Source organism: Phaethon aethereus (genome assembly GCF_964289735.1).
Source record: "Phaethon aethereus genome assembly, chromosome: 9".
Classification (NCBI taxonomy): Eukaryota; Metazoa; Chordata; class Aves; order Phaethontiformes; family Phaethontidae; genus Phaethon; species Phaethon aethereus.
In genome coordinates this window covers 23,989,451-24,009,282 of record NC_138585.1, presented here as the reverse complement: position 1 = coordinate 24,009,282, position 19,832 = coordinate 23,989,451, and the positions used below count along the sequence as shown (strand labels likewise).

The 19,832-nt window shown below is 51.8% G+C and overlaps 1 protein-coding gene across 5 annotated transcripts in view; it reads right to left on the bottom strand.

Annotated features, from left to right (window-relative positions):
- MECOM (MDS1 and EVI1 complex locus) overlaps positions 1 to 19,832 on the bottom strand; it is a gene marked incomplete at its 5' end in the record, with an annotated part of 343,663 nt that overhangs the window by 38,646 nt on the left and 285,185 nt on the right. For all 5 annotated transcript variants that reach the window (XM_082003571.1, XM_082003573.1, XM_082003572.1 and 2 more), the window contains 2 exons: positions 243 to 345; positions 10,779 to 10,913. In XM_082003571.1, the coding sequence (XP_081859697.1) occupies positions 243 to 345; positions 10,779 to 10,913 (238 nt within the window). The remainder of the gene's footprint in view (positions 1 to 242; positions 346 to 10,778; positions 10,914 to 19,832) is intronic.

Genomic DNA, 19,832 nt, shown 5'->3' with positions numbered 1-19,832 from the left:
TCACCCTTCAGAGGGACTGAAGGAGCTGTGATAATATCAGACTAGTTTGTTCACTGAACAGCTTTCAGAGAAACAGGAGGGCAGAAGACAGGCAATTACAACCGTGGTTCAGCTCTCCTCCCTGGCTGAAGTGAAGCCATCCCAGATTTCAAAAAGATCCCAACAGAGGGGAAATCTCCCTATTTTTTTTGCTTAATTTCATTGATACTTTCTATTAGATTAGACAGTAAGAAGTGGCTAACCGTGAATGTCCGGAGCCATTGTTTCATGTGAATAATCTTCACTCTTCATGAACAGTAACAGCTCCTCTCCTGGTTCAATATCTGCTACCACTCTGTAGAATATCTGCAAAAAAAAAAACCCAAAGAGAAAGCCATGTGACTACCACAACAGACAAAGAGGCATAAACCACCGCCAGCGAGTATAACAGGATCAAAACCGCGCGGCCAGACCCTGCCCTGGCGTGGGTGCTGGCTGCCGTTCACTGGAGAGCTGCCGACTTCGACTATGGCAGGTCTGCTCCCTCCAGCCCCAAAGCCGTTGGTGCTCTGGGCTCTGTGAGGGTAAAAAGGACAATTGCTTTCAACAGCCTCTGCTGCAAGATGAGCTGCGTGACGACTGCCAATATCACTGGCAGTTTGCATGCTTAGTTATACCAAACCACGTACAAAGTAGCCATAAAACGCGTCCCTGAGTCATCCATGTAAGGGAGAGAATTCCTGTTGCACTGGGAAAAGGCACCAAAGCAGAGCTGAGAAGATGTTGACGATTAAACCATAGGCATCCAAACCCTTCTTTCGATCACCTACACAGTCCAAAAAGCTGTGAGGTGAGAGGCTTCTACAAACCAGCGCGCCTGGTTACTCCTTAGCTTCAAACGGGAATCAAAGCAAGAATCAGCCCTGGATGAAGAAACACCGTGAGGAACCAAAGCCGCTGGTGGAGACCCCGGCCGGTGGCATTGGTGCCCCCGTACAAGTGACATCAGGCTCCGGGCTCTGGGATGGAGCCTGTCAGGACGCAGGAGGCTGCGGGGGAGCGAAGGGGCCACGCACCCTCGGGTCCGTGCACCCAGAGCAAGCGCACGCCGGCACTGTGAGCCTCTGCCGAAAGGAGATTCCCAAAATCCATCTGGCTGCTTTCTGCCTCAGCAGGAAATGTGAAGAGCACTAAAAAGCTCCATGAAGCAGCTCAAATAAATATTAGTAACTTCCTCAGGCCTCGTTAAACAAAAACACATGACAGGTATGTTTCCTACACTAAAAAATGATGCCTTTGCGTTTTCTCGGACTAATGTATTTTTAGAGGTTTCGCTCGTAACTCTCAATATTCATCTCAGTGCATTGGGAGAAAGGCAGAAAATCACGTCCGCAGTTTGAAGTCAAACAGATGCGTTTGTCGCAAGGGACGTACGGGTACCTACGGCTGCGTGGGTATTTTCCTCGCCCGGTCGCACACGAGCCGTCACCCATCGGGTGGCCCCGGCAGCCGAGCACATACCGATGTCCTCCAGGAGGTGGCCGTATAGCCTAATCGTTCCTTTCTGCACGAGCGGCCTTTGCCCACAGATACGGGCTAAATACCTAAAAATAACCAAATAAGATGCATTCCCTCAGATGCGTTTTCTCTCTTCTCCACCTCGTCCCAAGGACCGCTCCCAGGAGGCACGCAGGGCAGCGGTGGTGGAGGCTGCCGGGGCCAGCTCATCCCACCGCCCTGGTGCTTGCCCCTCTCCAGGTGCCAGAAGCGCTGGCAAAACAAGTCGGGCACAAGGTACCCACGCCACAACCCCCTGCTCATGGCCAGTTTTCCCCATAAAAGCCAGGAGAAGGAGTTTATGGGCAGCTTGTTCCGCCCAGGCTGCACCTCCCTCCTCTTTTACACCGTCCTAGTTGAACCGTCGGCTGGGGCTGCTTGGGCTTGCCATTTTCACCCCCTTGTCGAGGGGATTTCGAACTCCACCTAGTATTCTGGAGGGCGCAAGGGACCAAGAGAGCCGTGGCAGGGCCTCGTGCATGTCTCTTCACACAGCCGGGAGATTGCCTGGTACCACAACCCCGTCCGGAGCCGATGCCGCCATCAGCGCTGAAGGATGCGTGGCTGCTGCGTGGGCTTCAGCACGCCAGGGATACGGCCGGGGCAACGCAACTCATTCGATCAAAGGCCGAAACACATTTAAGTGAAGCCACGAATACATCTGATGGCTTGCTTTGGGTGGAAATAATACATGTGCAGCATTGCACGCTGACCAGAGATACTTGTGCAGACCTCCCTGCTGCAACAGCACCCACCTCGCCCTGGGAGCGGCCAGGAGGAACCTCCGTCATCTCAGATGGACCATGCCACAGCTCCTGCTCTGCCCCAGCCAGCTCTGCCCAGGACTTGCCTGGGTGCTGCCAGGTTTTGTGTCACGGTCGGGTAAACTCAGCTGTTCCTCTGAGGTCAGCGGTGCACCCACACCGAGGAGCGAGCAAAAACCACAGCGAAGCCTTCTCCAGTGTTCTTCCTCCTCTGCTCATGCCGTCCCATCGAAGGTATTTTGATAGACCTTTTCAGCTCCCGTCGCAAAGCGAGGACACGTGGACCATGCTCAGGCATAAAGAGGGTCTTGCTCACGAAGCACCGTGCTGGGGTGCATCACTTCTCGGCGGGAAGCCCCAGTACGATGCAGCATCTTTCTTGCAGCGGTGGGACAAATCCCTAACCGGGGTGTAAACTCTACAGCCCATTGCTCTGACTGTGTTGGTAATCAAAAAAATCAGAGATGATTAAGCTCCCCCGTCAGAAACTACCTGGCCAGCCTCGCTGTACCTCAGCCAGCAGACAAGACGGAGTATCCAGAAAAACTCCGTATTTTAAGTTGAGTGATGATTCTTTATTTTTGCGTCTCAGAACTAAGGCCCTCCAAAAACAAGGTCCAAGTGATGGATTTCCAGCTCTGGCATTTTGACATCATCGTCATCATCACTATTATACTAAGTTTAATTATTATTAAAAATAGGTTTTTTAATTTCAGTATGTACAAAAAAACCCCCACCTGCACTAACAGTTTATACACTAGAATGCCTAGCAATGAGAATATAAAATAAAACAGATTGAACTTTAAACCGAAATGATCGCAGAGGTAAATTTAATCTGATTTTACTAGCTGTCCTTATTACTTCACTTGAAATGCTTTTTTTCTCACTCTTTCCACCTAAAACCTCCGGGAATTATTCTCCTGTCTGAGAAAAAGCGAGAAGCCAACTGTGGAAAAGAACCACGTTGCCCGAGCTTTTGGGCAGAGGGCACGGGGGTCCTGCAAGCCCCCAGATGGGAAAGCTCATAAATGACCCCCCAAGCCCCGTGTGTCCCCTCCTGGCTGCCTTCGCTCCGCAACGACAGCAACCTCTGCCGCAGGCGGCGTTTGCTGGGTTAGGGAACGCTAATGTAGAACGAATGGACTTTTCAATTGCAAAGCTGGAAGGTTTCTTGGACGCAGTCCGGACTCTACTGTAATTAATGACAGTTTTTAATTTTCTGATTGTCACCTTTTCAGCCTACCGAGGCCGTTGCGTTACCTGAGCCTCTCGGGTTCACCTGCGCTCACGATGGGTGAGCGCGCACCGGTCTGCCTCGAGAAGCGTCAGAAGAGCTGCTGCACGGTAGAGAAATAACCGGAGGGAGGGTAAAAAAAACCCCCAAAACCAGCAAAGTCCAGATGCGCATTTCACATGCCCTGAGATCAGCCGTGTGTGACTGCAGTTTATATAGGAAGAGCAAAATCGGATCCAGATCTGGAAGCACTTTCAAAGTTCAGGGGGTCTGAGGTGGGGAGAAGTTGGGGGAGGCCTAACTCATCAGTCCTCTGTGCCTGCCTACACCGCAGGTCATATATTTATGCTACCGAGCAGAAATAAAAGTTCCCAAACTGCAAAGCCATAAAGGGAAAGGGGAGAGGAAAAAAAAAAAAAAAGGAACACACGCAATTTACTTTTAAATGGATGAATAAGGCCTCATTGTTATGAATCCCAGTTTACTTTTCCTGGTCAGGCACTTGAAATTTTATTTATGCTTAATAGACTGCATTTGGCATGTGTAAAGATGACAGAAGCGTGAATTATGAACGACCTTCAACCTATTCAGGAAGTTGTAATAATTGAAATAATAGCAAAAACGCACTCCCCGCGAGCTCGGGCCGGGGCTGCGCGCTCGGCCGCCGCCGCCCGCGCGCTTTGAAGCGCGCTGGCCGTCCCGCCTGCCCCGGTGAGACCCGCACTGCTCTGTCTGACCCCCCATCCCCGTCCGGCGTGCCCTCCAGCCCCCGGGAAGGTTTAACCAAAGGACACTGCTTTGGGGGGAAAAAGTGACGTTTCAGCCGCTGCAGGCGAGCAGAGGCACCGGCTGTTACACGCACATCTGTCATGCTCGGCCCCGAAGAGGAGTTGCATCCCACCGCCTCCGACTTTAGAAAACGTCGTGCGTGCCCCGCTGCTGCCTGGGAAATTCAGATTTTTCGGGCAGGCAGGAGGTGCTGCTCACAGTCGGTGCCGCTTGGACTTCACGCCCCGCAGGTGATGTACTGAACTTACACCTAGGGCCACGGGGAAGGCTCCCGGTGGCTTCGTCCTGCACGGCACTGGTGCAAGCGGGAGGACCGAGCGAAGCGCCCGCTCTGGGTGGGATGGTGGGAAGGAACAGAGACGGGGATGATGGAGCGCGCCCGGTGAAGCCCATCAGCGCCCGCAGAGCCCCGCGCTGCTACTCCCGCACCAACGTCCCGTCCTGCCTCCAACGGGCTGCCGGCCTCCGCCACATGCCACGGGTACGTCTACCCCGGGCAAGGCACCGGCCCCAGCTGCCAGCCACCTTCGGGGGCTCCGGTACGCCAGAGGGGAGCGTGGCCCGAGCCGGGGCAGGAAGGCGAGCGCCCGGAGCGGCGGCGCGCGGGCTGCCAACTAGCATTCGCCTCTGCGCTGCTTCGGAACGAGAATGGAACTTGCCTGAAAAGCAAAACAAATTAAAGGTCCAAAACTAATAATAACCGTTATGTTCAAGGAGCTCGATCCAGCTCAGGATTTGTGCCCACCAGAAAAATGGGAAGAACCAACAGATACATAACCTCACAATGAGCTGTAATTAAGCATTTGGGGGGAAAAAAAAGAAAAGAAAAAAGTCCAAAAGGCAAAGCTTCAATTTTAGCTCCTGTGATGAACAACTTCTGTAGCTGGAGAACTCTGTGACGAAACCCGAGCCAGGTTCTTCTTGCCATACTCAGGCAAATGATAAATTGAAATGAACCGGAGTTTTTTCAAGGGCTAACGTAGAGGAGTCCTTCCCCAGCGCTGTATCGGGCCCAAAGAAAACTTCAGCAAAAATCCACAGGCGAAACTCAGCAAGTGCCTGCGTGCGAGCGGCTGCGGGGGCACGGGCGGGAGCCCGGCGGGGAGGAGAGGACCCTCCTCGTCACCCTGCCGAGTCGGTGGGGGAGCACTGCCGTGTCTTGGCGCCAGGACTGCGAACCCTTTCCTTCCTCGTTTCCAAAATGCCCCAAAACTGCCAAAGCGGATCAGGCAGGAGGGGCTGGAGCAAGGCCGTTCTCCTGAAATGGCACCAGGAATCCCCCTTTTTCCACCTTCTGAGGTAAAAAGGTGCCTCCTGCTCCCCCGAAGCGAGGAGGCCGCTCCAGGATGTCGCTCCATGGGGTGCTCTTGCAGGACACCCTCTTTGGTGTCTCGGAAGCCGCAGGCCACCTCCCCAGTGATACTCATGTCTTCTTCCACAGGAGGTGAATTTTAGTCTCTGTGGCGGAGCCTGGGCGAGGGGCTGCCCCATCCCGCCGAGCTGCTCCGGCCCTGCAAAACCCCCTGCTTGGGGATGGCTGACCGCTGACACCAGACCACAGCCTCCGTGTGTCCACCCGTTCTCCTGAGGTCAGCTCGCCATAAAGGTGCCTCCCAGCATCCCACCTTCATTCAGGACCCGCACCCAGTGCTCAGTGAGCTACAGCCTTCTCCTGGCTCTGTGGACATCTGTAATCCTCAACTCCCTCTGGCGAGTACCCGGGTAGTACCGAGAGACTTGACGGCTCTCACCACAAAAAGGTATTTTCGCTTCGAGGTGACACGCCTTTCTGCTTTTATTAAACGCCGTCAGCACGCAGCTTATCGCTGTGCAGAGAAGGCAACGACGAGTCGCCATTTTTTGCTATAAACTGTTTCTTTTAGGTCACGTCAGGACGGGCCAACGCCGCGAGCGGGAACAGCACCAGCGCACCGAGCTCCAGGTCACACCGGCGGACGTCGTGGCCGGGCAGGAGTTTCCCGCGCAGCCTCAGCTCTAACTGCAGTAAGTGGAAAACCACCCGCCATCCGCTGCTCTTCCCACCAGCCCTAGGCTAGCAAGGACCCCGCTCCACTGGAGACAGGTTTTTCGGTGGGAGCTGGGTTTAGCTTTAGTTGCTCAATAAACTAATAACTCATAGGAAGAATCACGGCAGAATAGGGCCCCGTATGAGCTCAGCGTGCATGTGCCCTCCTGACCCACAACAGCCAAAACCTTCATTTCACTCTCTGACAACAAAGCCTCACAACTATTCTTAAACACACAACTTTTGCAGGTGGCTGTGTGTCTCGGGCTGCTGACGGAGCCGCTGCCGTTTTCTGCCTGCGAGCTGCCTGCCGCAGAGGGGGGGCCATGGCAGTAAAAGCTGAAACATGAAGCTGTGTCTGCAGATTAAAAAGGTTTGTAAAACGTGGAAGATGTGATCAGATCTGGTGAAACCTACAGCAGTAGGTTCACTGGTGTAAGTTTATATCACTGACATCGGGCACGTTGTTAAGAGTGCAGTACTACTGGTTTTTCTCCCATTGCATATACTTGAGTATAAGGAAACAAAACACGAACACACACACACAAAAAAAAAGAACCACAAGAACCTATTTCAGCACACAGAGCAAGCTGAAACCCCAGTAAACTGATCTGGAGCCACTTGCAAGTTTTCCATGGATAAACCAAAGGGAACCTTCAGGAGCTGCTTTGTTGAGTGAGAAGAGACTTGGAAGGAAGCTCAGAGCAGTTTCACAGCATTATGTGGCTCTATCACTGTCAGAGCTCTGCAAGCAACAAGTAAGATAAAAACGATGTTCAGGAGTTTTAACTTCAACTGCTACCAGCTATGTTTCTTAAAAGAAAAAAATAAAATATTTTTTATAGCCTGAAGGTGACCGTGATCCCAGCCTGAAAATGTGCCTGGAACCTGTGACAGCCCCTGACATGCCATTGCTATTGTCACTGCTGTATTTGCAACTGCACTTTCATTAACATATATATATTTTAAAATAATGCTTTTGCTGGGATGACAGCCCTGCCAGAAAGCCTAACAAGGCTAATGATTCTGAAGTCATTAAAAAGTTGAACTAATATATGTTTAATGACAACAGAGGGGAGCCGTGCAAGTTAGCAGAAGCTGGTATTGAATCCTAACTGCCTCTGAGCTGAAAAAACGCATTCCAGGGCAATAACAGTGAGAAGACTCTCTGCAGCTCTGCACACGCTGTAGTCTCTTTGGGGAAAGGAAAAAATGAGTGTGTCCTGTTTGTGGAATTTTATTATTCATATACATCTTGAATTACATACGTTCAGGTTAGATTGGGTATGACAGGAGATGATAGGAGGACAGCAAAGAGAAATCCTAGATCAACCTCGTTCGAAATATATAAAAAAAAAACCCAACAAAAAATGCAGCTTTTAAGCTGTACTCCACCTCCAATCGAATGAAACACGAGTTGCATCCAGCGTGCATGTTTTGACTGCATCCCACCATTATCGAGCTGTTCCATCTTAGCAAAGCTCATGTATACACTCATAAGAAAGAGCCCAGGCCTTTTGTAAAGTTGATCCTAAGTGATGAAACCTAACCTCAACCGTGAGTCGGGGGGTAGGCTGGTATGTCTCTGAAAAAAAAGTCCAATAGAGAAAACAACAAAAAAATGTTTGTCTTTCGCTCTTTTTGTTAAATAGAGAAGGTAGAGCTTAGCAGAGCGACTAGATTACACGTCGCCCTGAGATTCATCTAAATCCTGCCTCAAGCAGTCTGGGAATCATACCTGTCTGTCAGTCAAGCTTGAATTTCGCAGCACGAACTTGTGGGCAGCATGAGGCTGGGAGCACTGGCAGGATATTTTACCTTTTCAGGTACAGCCCAGTGTTTGCTTGTGAATTTTACAGATGAGTTGAAGCAATTAGAGGCGAACAATTACTGCTGATCCGGTGTCCGTGCCCCGGCAGCGAGCAGCGTCCCCCGCAGCAGGGATGCTCCCGGAGCGACCAGGGCTGCTGCGGTGCTGCTCACCCCTGGGGACGCGGGGGGCAGCGGGGTGCCCCCCACCCCTGCGCCCAGCGCTGGGGCCTCCCGTCCCAGCCGGGCTGCATCGCCTCTGCCCCCCAACTCTAGCTGCAACCCCTGATACATGTCCTCAGGCTTCACCTTGCCCCCCCCCCCCCCGCCTTTTTTCCGCCTTTATTTTTTTTTTCTTTTTTCCCTTTCTTTTCCCCAGGAGCTACAGAGGCAGGCTGACCCAAAGGCAGCCCCCGCAGCCTGTACACACCACATAGGCACGCTCAGCCCTGACTTGCATTTGTCACTCCTTGTACGCGCACACGTTTGGCCATGTAATGTCCATTTCCCAGTTTGCCTTCCTATTATATTTTATATTACCTCTGGCGAGCTTGTGCCAGAAGAAAGCAGAAGGAGGAGCTGTTAGAAAGGCTTTTTCTCTTTAAGATTCGAGACCACGTTTTTAGCATTAACTTTTTAGGCTCTGGTCATAAAACGTTGGAGTACGCGTACGGTTTTGTGGGTAAACGCGCGGCATTTCCAGAGGGCCAAATGAACAACAATCTCTTGCTGACAGCGGCCAGCTCACAACACGCTACTTGAAAGGCAACCAATTCTTAATTTGCAAATCTCAGCAACAATAAGCTATAAAAATATGGAATTATGAACAGCACGATGCTGTGCAAAATAAATAACAAGTCTCCAGTGAATGAAAGAAATTATTGGCAGCGGTACAGCCACCATTACCAAATCTCAGAAATGTAAACACTAAAAACACAGAAAGTTACAAGCGCCGTAACTTTCCTTCCCCAAACGTCAAAACGCGGGCGCGCGTCTGCGCCGCAGCGGTAGATGCTGATGATGTTCCAGCCCAGCGAGTATTTTCAGTTGCAGATCCCCAATACCGACGCAAAGACAGTAAGTTGCTTTGACCAATGCACGTGATTCCACTTCTAATCCTTCCTACCTATGCCAGCTCTTATTAAACGTAAAACATTTGAATTTGCTGTTTCAATTAATCTGTAGTTTCCTTTTCGTACCACTGTTCCATAAATGCTCTGCATTGAGGGAATTTATCATTTTTCAGTGTAAAGCTCACTTCATCTTGGAAAATGTATTTTTGTATTTACTAGTAATCTTTACGGTTTCTTTAGTTAAACCAGCTGCTATGTAAAAAAAGAAATTGTATCTCAGTCAGCCGGCTCATTCTGTGTGTCACATTACGTGTGCCCAGGGCTGAATTGTAAAAGTTGAAAATTATATCTATATTAAAAAAAAAAAATCTGTCATAGTTTCTGAAAAAGTTTTTTAAACCAGTTTTAATCAACTATCTCACATGAGCAAAATACATAATGCTGCTGGAAATAGCAGGCTGTCTCACATTCATTTCCTATACGTAAGGAATTTGATTAGAAAGAATGATTTCTAATTGAAGCTTTGTGTCTGGTTGTGATTCTTCTTTCAATACTGTCAAGGCAATTAAATCAGCTAAAGATAATCTTTAACAGTCACCTGATGCAGTTAATTAAGTGGTGAAAAATGAAACACTGATTAAATGAATCAAATCCTATGTTTTAGGTAGCAAAGTTTAAATTGGAAACAAGAATTCACCATCGGTGAATGGTTCCTTTACCATCTTAGATATTTTACTTTAAAGAAGTACAGTTTTCTTAACCTAACTTCACCCATTAAAATATTTCATAACGGCATGTATTAGCCACAGACTAAAGCGAACCTTGATTTAACAAACACCTAATAACTCATCAGCATAATTGAAAACAAAATGCCTCACTGTGTCCTTCCTCTGCCTATCCCAGCTTTTTTTCCAACACACAAGGATAAATAACATTTCAGCCCAACAAAGAGCAGATTTAAGTGCAATAAACGAAAAGAAAAAGAAAACCACTGAAGATCCTGATTCAGCATACACGTATTAAGAGTTCCAGCAAAGTGTAGGGAAAGGCATAATAATATTCATGCACGTGTGCATTCAAATCCAAAGCCCCATACGTGCAACTACTTTGGCAGCATTGTCAGGTTTGTATCTTCCCCTCCACTCTTGCCATTAATTTCACATTACAGCTTCTGATCAACTCAACAGTTTAATGCAGCAATCCAAGTGGACTGGAGCAGGAGCCAGAAAACCCTCCTAATTCAAAATCAGCAAATACTGGCTTTGTATTCCTAAGAAAGCAGTCACAATTTTTGTCAGGTATAAGATAAAAAAATAAATTAATAGGAGTTTGTTTATGAATTGAACAACAATGTGGAAAAATAGAAAATTCATATTATCTGCAGCCCATAATCAAAATTACTCTATTCTGCATTTCACATCTGTGCCTTATCTTTTGCCATAACAGCAAACAGGCCAAAATCTGTTGTGAATTGCTGTTGTTTTTTTTTTCCATTGACACCTTAAAGTTCCTTAAAAATGTAAGTCCAGAAAGTGAACACCACATACCTGATCACTTATCTGACATGCAACAAGGTTGTGCTGATTGTAGCATCCAGCAAACTTGATATATTTGAGCCAGTTTCCTACATCTGGTTGACTGGCATCTATGCAGAACTTCACATTGCAAAACTCATCCAAGATCTAAAAGGAAGAATATGGAAGAGTAAATCTTTCTGTCGCTGTCTGGGCATACTAATCAAAACATAAATCACAGGTTTCCAGATAAACAAATGGATAATAATAATAGTATAGGCATGTTTATTCAGAAATACGCTCCTCTGGTGAGATTTTTTTTTTTAAGAATAATCAGAACAGAATACATACATATTAATAAAAGGACAATAAATGTACTGAAAAAACGTCTTGACAAATGTTTACATGTAATCGAGATGTTGTCCAGAGATTGCTAAGAAATGCTATGTTAATTTAAGAGAGTTCTGATTTTTTTGGCATTCATCAGTGACTATTCACATTTAAAATTGTTATTTTAATTAAATATGATTCTGTCAGGGAATAGAACAAAAATTATTAAAATAGCTGGTGTTGGCTTCATTCGAGGTTTGTGTTTCGTTTCAGGATTTACGTTGCTTGCAGCACCCACTTAGTCTTTCTGTATTCGTTACTCTGAACCAAACTTTATTTGGTAGGCAGAGTTATTTATCTTGTTTTAAAATTACACGTCCCAAACTGCCCTTCTGTGCAACACTTAAATCACTCCCCTTAATCGAAGCAAATAATAGAACTCCCTATGCCAAACTAAAGGAAATAAATGAAAAACAATGTAAACACTCACGCAAAACATGGCAGTATTCAATACATACCAATAAATGGTTCCAATTATGCAGACAATAAACAAATATAATGAGATTGCTTGTGGACAAGCTCAAGAGGATGCTCTATTCTAATATTATGACAAATTACTAATCATTACATATGACTGAATATCATTATTTATTTGAAAGCTTCACCACCGGCCTATCCTAAACTTTCCACAGCATCCCAGTGAGCTCCCTGCTACATTTGTAACTTCTCCGGCTGGGCACCGGCACCAAATCACCCGATTTTATTACGAAAAAACCCACAAAACAACTTCAAACACACGCCCCAGCCGAAAAGCAAAGGGAGAGGGAGGTTGTTCCCCCGATGGGCAACGCTGGGATCCACGTCCAGCCCCGCAGCTCTCGTGGCCTCCGAGCTGAAGGGACGGGACCCCCGGCATTGTGTAGCCTTTCGCTAGAGAAAATCCACGCAAGTTTCCCATCCACAGGTTCGCCTAAGCCCGCTCACGCGGGAGTTAAAGGAGCCCCGCGGAACGCGGCTCTCCCCGCGGGGGCGGCTCAGGTCACCGCTCCCCCCACACACCTCGGGTGGCAGGATCGGGCCCGTCCGTGGTGGGGGGGGGGCCGGGGATGACACGAGTGCGTGCCTGCCGGCCCGGCGCTGCCGAGCCTTGCCCCGGAACAGCCGGGTTTCTCCCCTCCTCCCGAGGAGCCTTTCCTTCCCCCCACCCCAAAAAGGGGGGGGACACACCTACCCCCACAGCCACCCCAAATCCCGGCGGGGCGAGATTCCTGGCGAGCTTCATTCCCCGCGGGCGCCCACGCCACCCCGCCGCCCGCACCTCCGCCGAGTTTTTGGAAGGGGGGGGTGACACGACACATTTAATTGTCCCTTTCAAAGCAAAGCCCGCTCTGCCCCGGGGGGGGCTCACCCCCCCCACACCCCCCAGGTCGGCGGAGGAGGGTCTGCCCGGAGGCCGGCGGCGCGGCGGGCACCGACGGGGCAGGGCGGCCGCGTCCCGCGGGGCCGTGGGCAGCGCCGCCGCCGCGCTCGCCGCTCTTACCTCGTGTCGCCGGGAGCCTGCGGGGGCTGGGAGCGAGGGGGGGGCGAGGGACAAATATCCTTCAGGCGGCTGGAAGCAACATCTCGGCGTCAAACGCGGGCGGAGGCCGCGGCCGTCGGGGTCCGGGGCTGCGGCGGGCGCTCCACCATTTGTCGGGGAGCGGCGGGGGCCCGGGGCGGCGGGCGAGGAGGCCGAGGGGGGGCTGCCGGCCCCGGAGGGCTCAGCGGCGGTGGGGCTCGGCGGGCTCCTGCCGGCTCGCCATCACCTTCCCCTTTCGGCCCCTCCTGGTCTTATCGGCCGGCTTGGGGGGGTGGCGGGGGTTGTGCAAAGAAAGTTACCGGGAAAAAGGGGGAGGAAAGGGGAAAAAAAAAACCCAAACAAAAAACAAAAAGCAGTAACCCAAACCCCACACAGCCCTCTTTGAGGGGGGGGGGAAGGAAAAACAACAACAACAACAACAAGCCCACCGCGCACCGCTCAACAAAACAAACTTCTTTCACTTCTCCGCCGGGGATGGCAGAAAAGTGCGCGCGTGGGCGGGCGGGCGGCTCGCCCCCTCCCCACCCCCGCCGCCTGCCCGCGGCGCTTCGTCCCCGCCGCACCCCCGGGCAGCGCCCGGCCCTGCCCGCCCCCCCTCCCCGCCCACCCCGTCGGGCCCTGTCCGCCCGCCGCTCCCCTTTCGGGCACTGTCTCTTTAAAGCGGGGCAGACCCGGCCGCGCCGCGGCCGCTCCCCCCCCCCCCAGCGCGGCCCCCCCGCCCCGGCCCGGCCCGGGCGGCGGCGGCGGCGCTCCCGGCGCGCTTAAAGCGACAGCGGCCCCGCGGCCGGGGGTCACCGCCAGGTCGCGGAGGAGCGGCCCCGCCGCGGGGGCTCACCGGCAGCTTCCCCCCCCCCCCCCGGCCGCATCCCGGCGGGGGGCCGCCGCGGCGGTGCGCGGTGCCTCGGGCCCTGGCCGCTCGCCTCTATTTATACGCCGGCCGTCCCCGTCCCCGCCGGGCCGTTCGCCCCGCTCGCCCCGCGCTCCCCGCGGCCCGTCGCGGCGGCCCCGCAGCCGGACGGCGGCGAGCGGGGAGCCGCGTCCCGCTCGCCCCGACGGCTTCTCCCGGCGCCCCGGGAGCCGGCGCGCCCGCCGCTTCTCCGCGTCACCGTCGTCATCGCCGCCGCTGTGGTTATTAAGAATAATTTTTAATGAAATGCAACTTTTTTTTTTTTCCTTGCCCGGCCAATTTCCCGACGACCCCGTTTGGTGCCGCGGAACCACCGCCCCGTTTGCCGGCGCTTCCGAAACGATTTTTTTAAATTTATTTATTTATTTATTTTTCCTTTATTTATTTGGTAACGAATCCCATGAATAGAGCCAGCGGGGGCGGCCGGGCCCACTCCGACCCGCGGGGCAGCCGCAGCCCCCGCCGACTCCGCGGCTCTCCCGGCTTCACCGAACGGCCCCGAAATCCCACCGCGACGCAAAGCCGCCAACCGGCCCGCCAAGTCTGGCACCGGCCGGGCTAACCACGGCAACACACACGTATATACCTGTATTTTGGGGAAGAGAGCCGGAAAAGAAAAAAAAAAGAAGAAAAAAAGAGGGCTGACCTGTATCTTTTATTGCACGAGAAGTGCCACCCACTTTTTTTCTTTTTTTTTTTTTAAGTGCAGATATGTTTCTCAGACTAAAAGTCGATTTTTCTTGCCCGGGGGGCCGGGAGGGGGCCGGGGAAGGAGGGCAGGGGGAGGGCGAGAAGCCGGGTGACAAGAGATGATGATTAATTCGTCTCAGCGGCCTGTTATCTGTGACATTGAACTGTTATTTCAGATAATAGCTATTGTTCGAGGCGGGGAGGGGAGAGAGAAGGGGAAAAAAAAAAAACCGGCACGCAGCGGTGGTAGGTAGGACGGGGGGGGGGAAGAAATTAAAAAAAAAAAATCCTTTGTCAATAACCTCAAAAAACCTGGTGGGAGATTCCCAGAGCACCCGGGCCTGAGAACCGCGCCGCCCGCCCGGTTTACCGGACCATTGATTCCCTGCCCTCCCTCCGCTCGCCCATTGTTGGAGCTTTTTTTTTCCCTTATTATTATTTTTTTCCTTCTCTCTCTCCCCTCTCTCTTTTTTTTTTTTTAATTTAGCCATAAATTGGACCGGCTCGAGCTATGAGCTGTTCTATTTTCTTCCTGTCAGGATGAGGGATTTGTTTTATGATGCATTGTGTATTAAATACAAGTAATCTGGGAAACTGATTGCTCGAGCCCATAGCCTGATCAGAGGCCCCGATAGGAGCCGGAGCGCACCCCCCCCTCCCTGCTCCCCGCTCCGCCACAAAAGGAGGAAACGCCGGTGGATAAACAAAAGGGCCTCCCGGTACCGGCGAAGCGGGGCCGGCCGGCACCGGGGCTCGGCCGCCGCCGCCGCGCCGCCCGCCGCCGCTAGGTGGCGCTGGCCGCCGGGACACGGGCCGGCCCGCGGGGGGGGGGCGGGCGGTGCGCAGCTGCCGGCCCGCGCCGCCGCCTTGGGGGGAAACCCCCTTTTTTTATTATTTTTTGGGTAATGTCCCTTCACGCACCGCTCCCGGCGTCTCGGCTTTGCCCCAGCCGGGCGGAGGGCAGCGCTCCCCGAGGAGAAGGAGGAGGAGGAGGAGGAAGGCACGGCGAGAAGCGCTGGGCAGTGCGGGGGGCGTTGGGGGGCGAGCCTCGCCTCGCCGCCGGCCACGAAAAGGGACGTTGGAGCTACATACACGTATATATTTTTCTTCTTTCAAGCAAGAACGTTCCAAACACATCTGTGGCGTTCTCTCTCTCCCCTCGGACGGTTTGGTAGGCGCTTGAAGAGGCCCAAGTATTTCCACAGGGTCCCTTTTGCAATTGTTTATTTAAAATAAGTCGCTATATTAGTGGAGGCAGTAAGGAGTTAGTACTCAAGTCTGCTAGTAATTCCCACCAGGCTGTAAACTGATGCCTCTTTTAAGCCTTTAACTTCATGGTCGTCCCAGAAGTAAAAGTTCTCATAATGGAGACCCTATGGGCATCGTGCATTCCAGCACATCATTAAAGCAAAGCAAAGCAGCTCAGCCAAAGCCAGATGAAATAGCTGCACTGTCCACTTTTAATGGGCTTCCTGTGGGCAAACGCTGCAGAGGACAACGGTGAAAAATCAGACGAGTCGTTGGCCGTTTTTTAAAATACCGTAAACGTTCATATTAGGCTTAATATTATCCTTACGTTTATAGAGCAAGCCACTTCACAACCGCATTTTTAAGTGGGGTTTAATGTTATATTTCTCAAGGTGACTAAACACAACATTGAGCATCCTGACTAACACTGCGGTGAGTGTTTAAAATACTAGGCAAGTGTATCAAGCAGGGAGGGAGAAAGGAAAAGCAAAGCAAAACAAACACGGAATAAACAACTGCCCTCCGACATACCCAAACGCTCCGGGACAGACCCGGGAAAACAGGGACAAGCGGGAAAGGCGACACAATTTCTGCAGCTTAATTCCTCCCACCCTGTGTTGTGGCTATTGACTTTGAAAAAAAATAAAATCAAGCAAAGCCAGAAGTGTTGCTGCTTATTTCAGGGGGAAGAGCCAGACCTCTCCCAGCCCTCACGCGAAGGAGCGGCGGTGGGCGTCGCGGCACTGCTGCGGGCCCCCACACCAGTGCCCCATCCCACTGCCCCTCCTGCCCTCACACGCTGCCGGGCTCGTCCCTCCCGGCCAAAAGGCAGTTTTCAAGTGAGGGAGAGGAGGAGGAAATTAAAGGTAAAAAAATGTAAATAAAAAATTTCCCTTGGTCTGGAAATGGGCCCAACTGAAAGCATGTTAATCTCCACCTCAGTAATTTGGTTCTTCTGGAGAAGACAGAAGCCCTGCTGCTGTGCCCTGCACTTCATAAATCACGTCTTTATGTGGACAAGGTCAGGGCACCTAACAGCTCAGACATGGGCCTTTGCAGTGGCTCGGAGGGCTCCGGCATGTTTATTCTCTCGCACAGATCTCCGAGGAGCAGTCCAGCACGCTTCTAATTACTTTTGATTATTTTCATTTGCTCGGGTCAGGCTGGCTTTGCCGGCACTGCTGGAGGGTGGGTTTCCTCCCCCCAGCCTGGCTGCGGGACGCGGGGGGATTGGTGCTCTGCCGCACCCGGCACCTCCTTTCCCAGGGCAACGTGGGGCTCCGGGGACCCCCGGGGCTCACCCCACCGTCAGAGGGGGTCCCCTTTCGGCAGTTGCGGGGCACGAAGCCCAAAGCCTCCAGCTGCGGCGGGGGCACCCAGCCGGGCTCTCTCCGCCATAACCAGGCAGCGAGGGGCATTTACTGATCTGAGAGGAGGAGTATGCAGAAAAGACATACACCCCCCACTGAAAATACCAGCTGCCTTCGGGGAAAAAAAATAAACAACCCCATATCCTTGCAAAAAAAAATTAGAGTGGTGCGTGTGCAGGTAATAAAAAAGTTGAAGGACCTCTGCAACTCCCGTGGGGACGGGGCTGTGCTTGGGGAGCTGCAGAGCACAGGCAGCCGCCAGCCGTGCGCAGCGCAGCGCACGCTTAGGTCTGCTCTGCTCCTACCGCTGCGCGAGCCCCCCGGCACGGCGCTTTACGGCTGGGATAAATAAATACGTACAGCCACCGCGCGGAGCAGATGCACGGCACGCGCACTCGCGTGGTGCCGCTGCGCTGGTAGGGCCCAGGTGTGGGTGAAGCCATCCTCGTGTTCCCATGGGTGCTGCTCCCCACTTGCACCCCCTCTTACGGTCTGGAGCAGCTGCGATGCTGCTACTGGCAGGAGCCAAACAACTACCCAAGCAACGAGCAGAAAGGCTCCGCGTTTTCTCTCCTATTAAACTCCGTGCTCTAAAACAGCACGTTGCTTCCTACGCCGATCTGAGCTTGACAGCCCAACCCCACTTTCTCGTCTCTCGTTATCCTGGCGTGAGCGGGGTCCCAGCAGCCCCGCTGCCCTCCTGTCCTGCCCCGCTCTCATGCACGCACACCCGCTGGTGTGCCGAGCACCGGGACGGGCACCACCCCGTCGGGCGCCCACATGTGCCCACGGCTCCATCGCATCCCACCGGTGAGGGTCTCCCTGCAGGTGTGGGTGCCGTCACGGCTGATGGATGAGGGGAAACTTCCTGAGTGGGGCTGCCTGGTGGGAAGGAGTTTTTTGGCAGGCACAAAGCCGTGCATGCCGGGGTTCGAGCCTGAATCTTTTTGGATTTCGGGTGTTACTGTATACCAAGAGAAGAAGGGAGATCGCAGCAGATTTACCTTCTCCATCAATATGAAAAATGTAAAAATGGGCCAATGACTCATATCCAGCTGCCTGGGTGCATTCGCTTCTGCCTTGGGGAGGAAGGCTTGGAAACCTGGTAGAAACTGCCCTTCCTCGCGGCAAGAAGAGATTCTGTTACGCCTTATTGCAAACAAACCGTGGCCCTCCCAGCCAAGCCCAAAATTTGATGCTGAGGGATGCGGTGCTGCTTCTCCGCTGTGAGCACACTCCTTGCAATGGGAGAAAATCTCATTTTCGTCCTCCAAATCTTCCCCCAGGTTTCCCTGCCAAGGCGCGTGCTCTGGCGCTGGATGCTGAGGACTGTTGCTGTTTTCCTTCGTAGTGTTCATTACTTCCATTACAGAAGAGTCTGGAAGCCTCCAAATCCAGCCCAGGCCCTTCGTGGGCTCAGGGTTACTGCACCCACAGGGCGAGACAGTCCTCGCCGGACGAATTTGGCACGCGCATGTGCTAAGATAAAAGTCATGGGAGAAACCTGTGTTAGCTAGCTCGTTTTAACACCTACTAGAGACGGGGCAATTTAAGGCAGTGGCTGATTGATGTGGGTGCTGGCCTCCTGTCCACCCAGAAGCTGTGTGTTTTCCTGTGCTTTACCTTTCTTGTATTTTGAAAGCAAGCCAAAATTCTGGAGCATCTGGGAAACTCCATCGGTGATGCCCTTATTCTGCACCTCTCCCCGTGTGCTGGGCAGCCTGGAAGGGCTCTTTTCCCTCTAAACCCTACCAGCATGACTGAAAAAAGTCTGATCTGGGTTTTTTTATCACACTCATTCATTCTTGCTGAAATACAACTGAAGGAATCTATACCATGTTCGTGCCTGCTCCCGCTCCCACAATTAACTCGTCCAGAGATCGAGCAGTGGGACCCCACAGGCTGAGGCTCTGCGTGGGGTGGCCGGAGGCTCCTGCCTGATGTAGCCGCTGCTTCTCTGCCTAGAAACACAACTTCTTTGCAGAAGCTGCTCTAAAAATGAAAAAATTCTAAAAAACACTCCCTGAGAAGGCACCACACGTGGGGGGCAGAAAGTGCAGTAAAAGGATCTTGCAGACTCCCTCTGCATGTATGTGCATAAGAATTCAACAAGGATCCATTAACTCTTTGCTTCCTCCAAATTTTTAATTTTCAAGCCTCTTCATTTGCCAAGTAGTCTGAGGGCCTGCTTTGGAAGACCTCTTCCAGCCCCAGAGCCTGTCGTGGCATCAGGAAGAGCCATGCGGGAAGGGTTTGAGGCAGCAAGCCCTGGGGCACCATTCGGGTCTCGGCACCATCCAGAGTCAGGCAATGGAATTTGCAAAGCAAGAGGATGGAAAAGAAAATACCAAAGCAGGAAAAATGCCAGGCCAAAAGGGATTGGAAGGGTTAAATAGCAGAACTTTATGCTACAAGAATTAATGTGATGCATAGCAGGTAATTCTATTGTAAAAATCGATTTTAGGAGTGACTGGCTATTTTCAAAGCATTCCTATTGTAGCCAAAGTTTTAACTAGGCGTACAAGAGTGGACATAAACACCTGTGGACTTTATAAGAGTAAGAAGCAATTTATCACCCAATAAAAAGTCAAACACTCATTTTAAAATTTTCAGGTTTGCATTTGCTGTTTTAAATGTACTTGTGTGGACGGTTCTAGTGGAGGTTCAGAAGAGGCGGATACACATCCTACATGCAGAAACACACATGCAGACAGGCAACATAACCCGCTCCCACAGCAGGGAAGAAAAACCTGCCTGAAAGCATCAGTGCTACAGTTTCATTCCACCTACATTTCATATTAAACCCATTGTGAACATCGACAGGAGTTGTCTAAAACCTGAACTAAACAGGCATTAAGTCAGCTGGCATATGAAATTACTGCAATTCGATTTTCAGATAAACCACAAAACTTGATGAACTAACATTGTTCCAGCTGAATTAACTCATCATCCCTGGGAAGAGA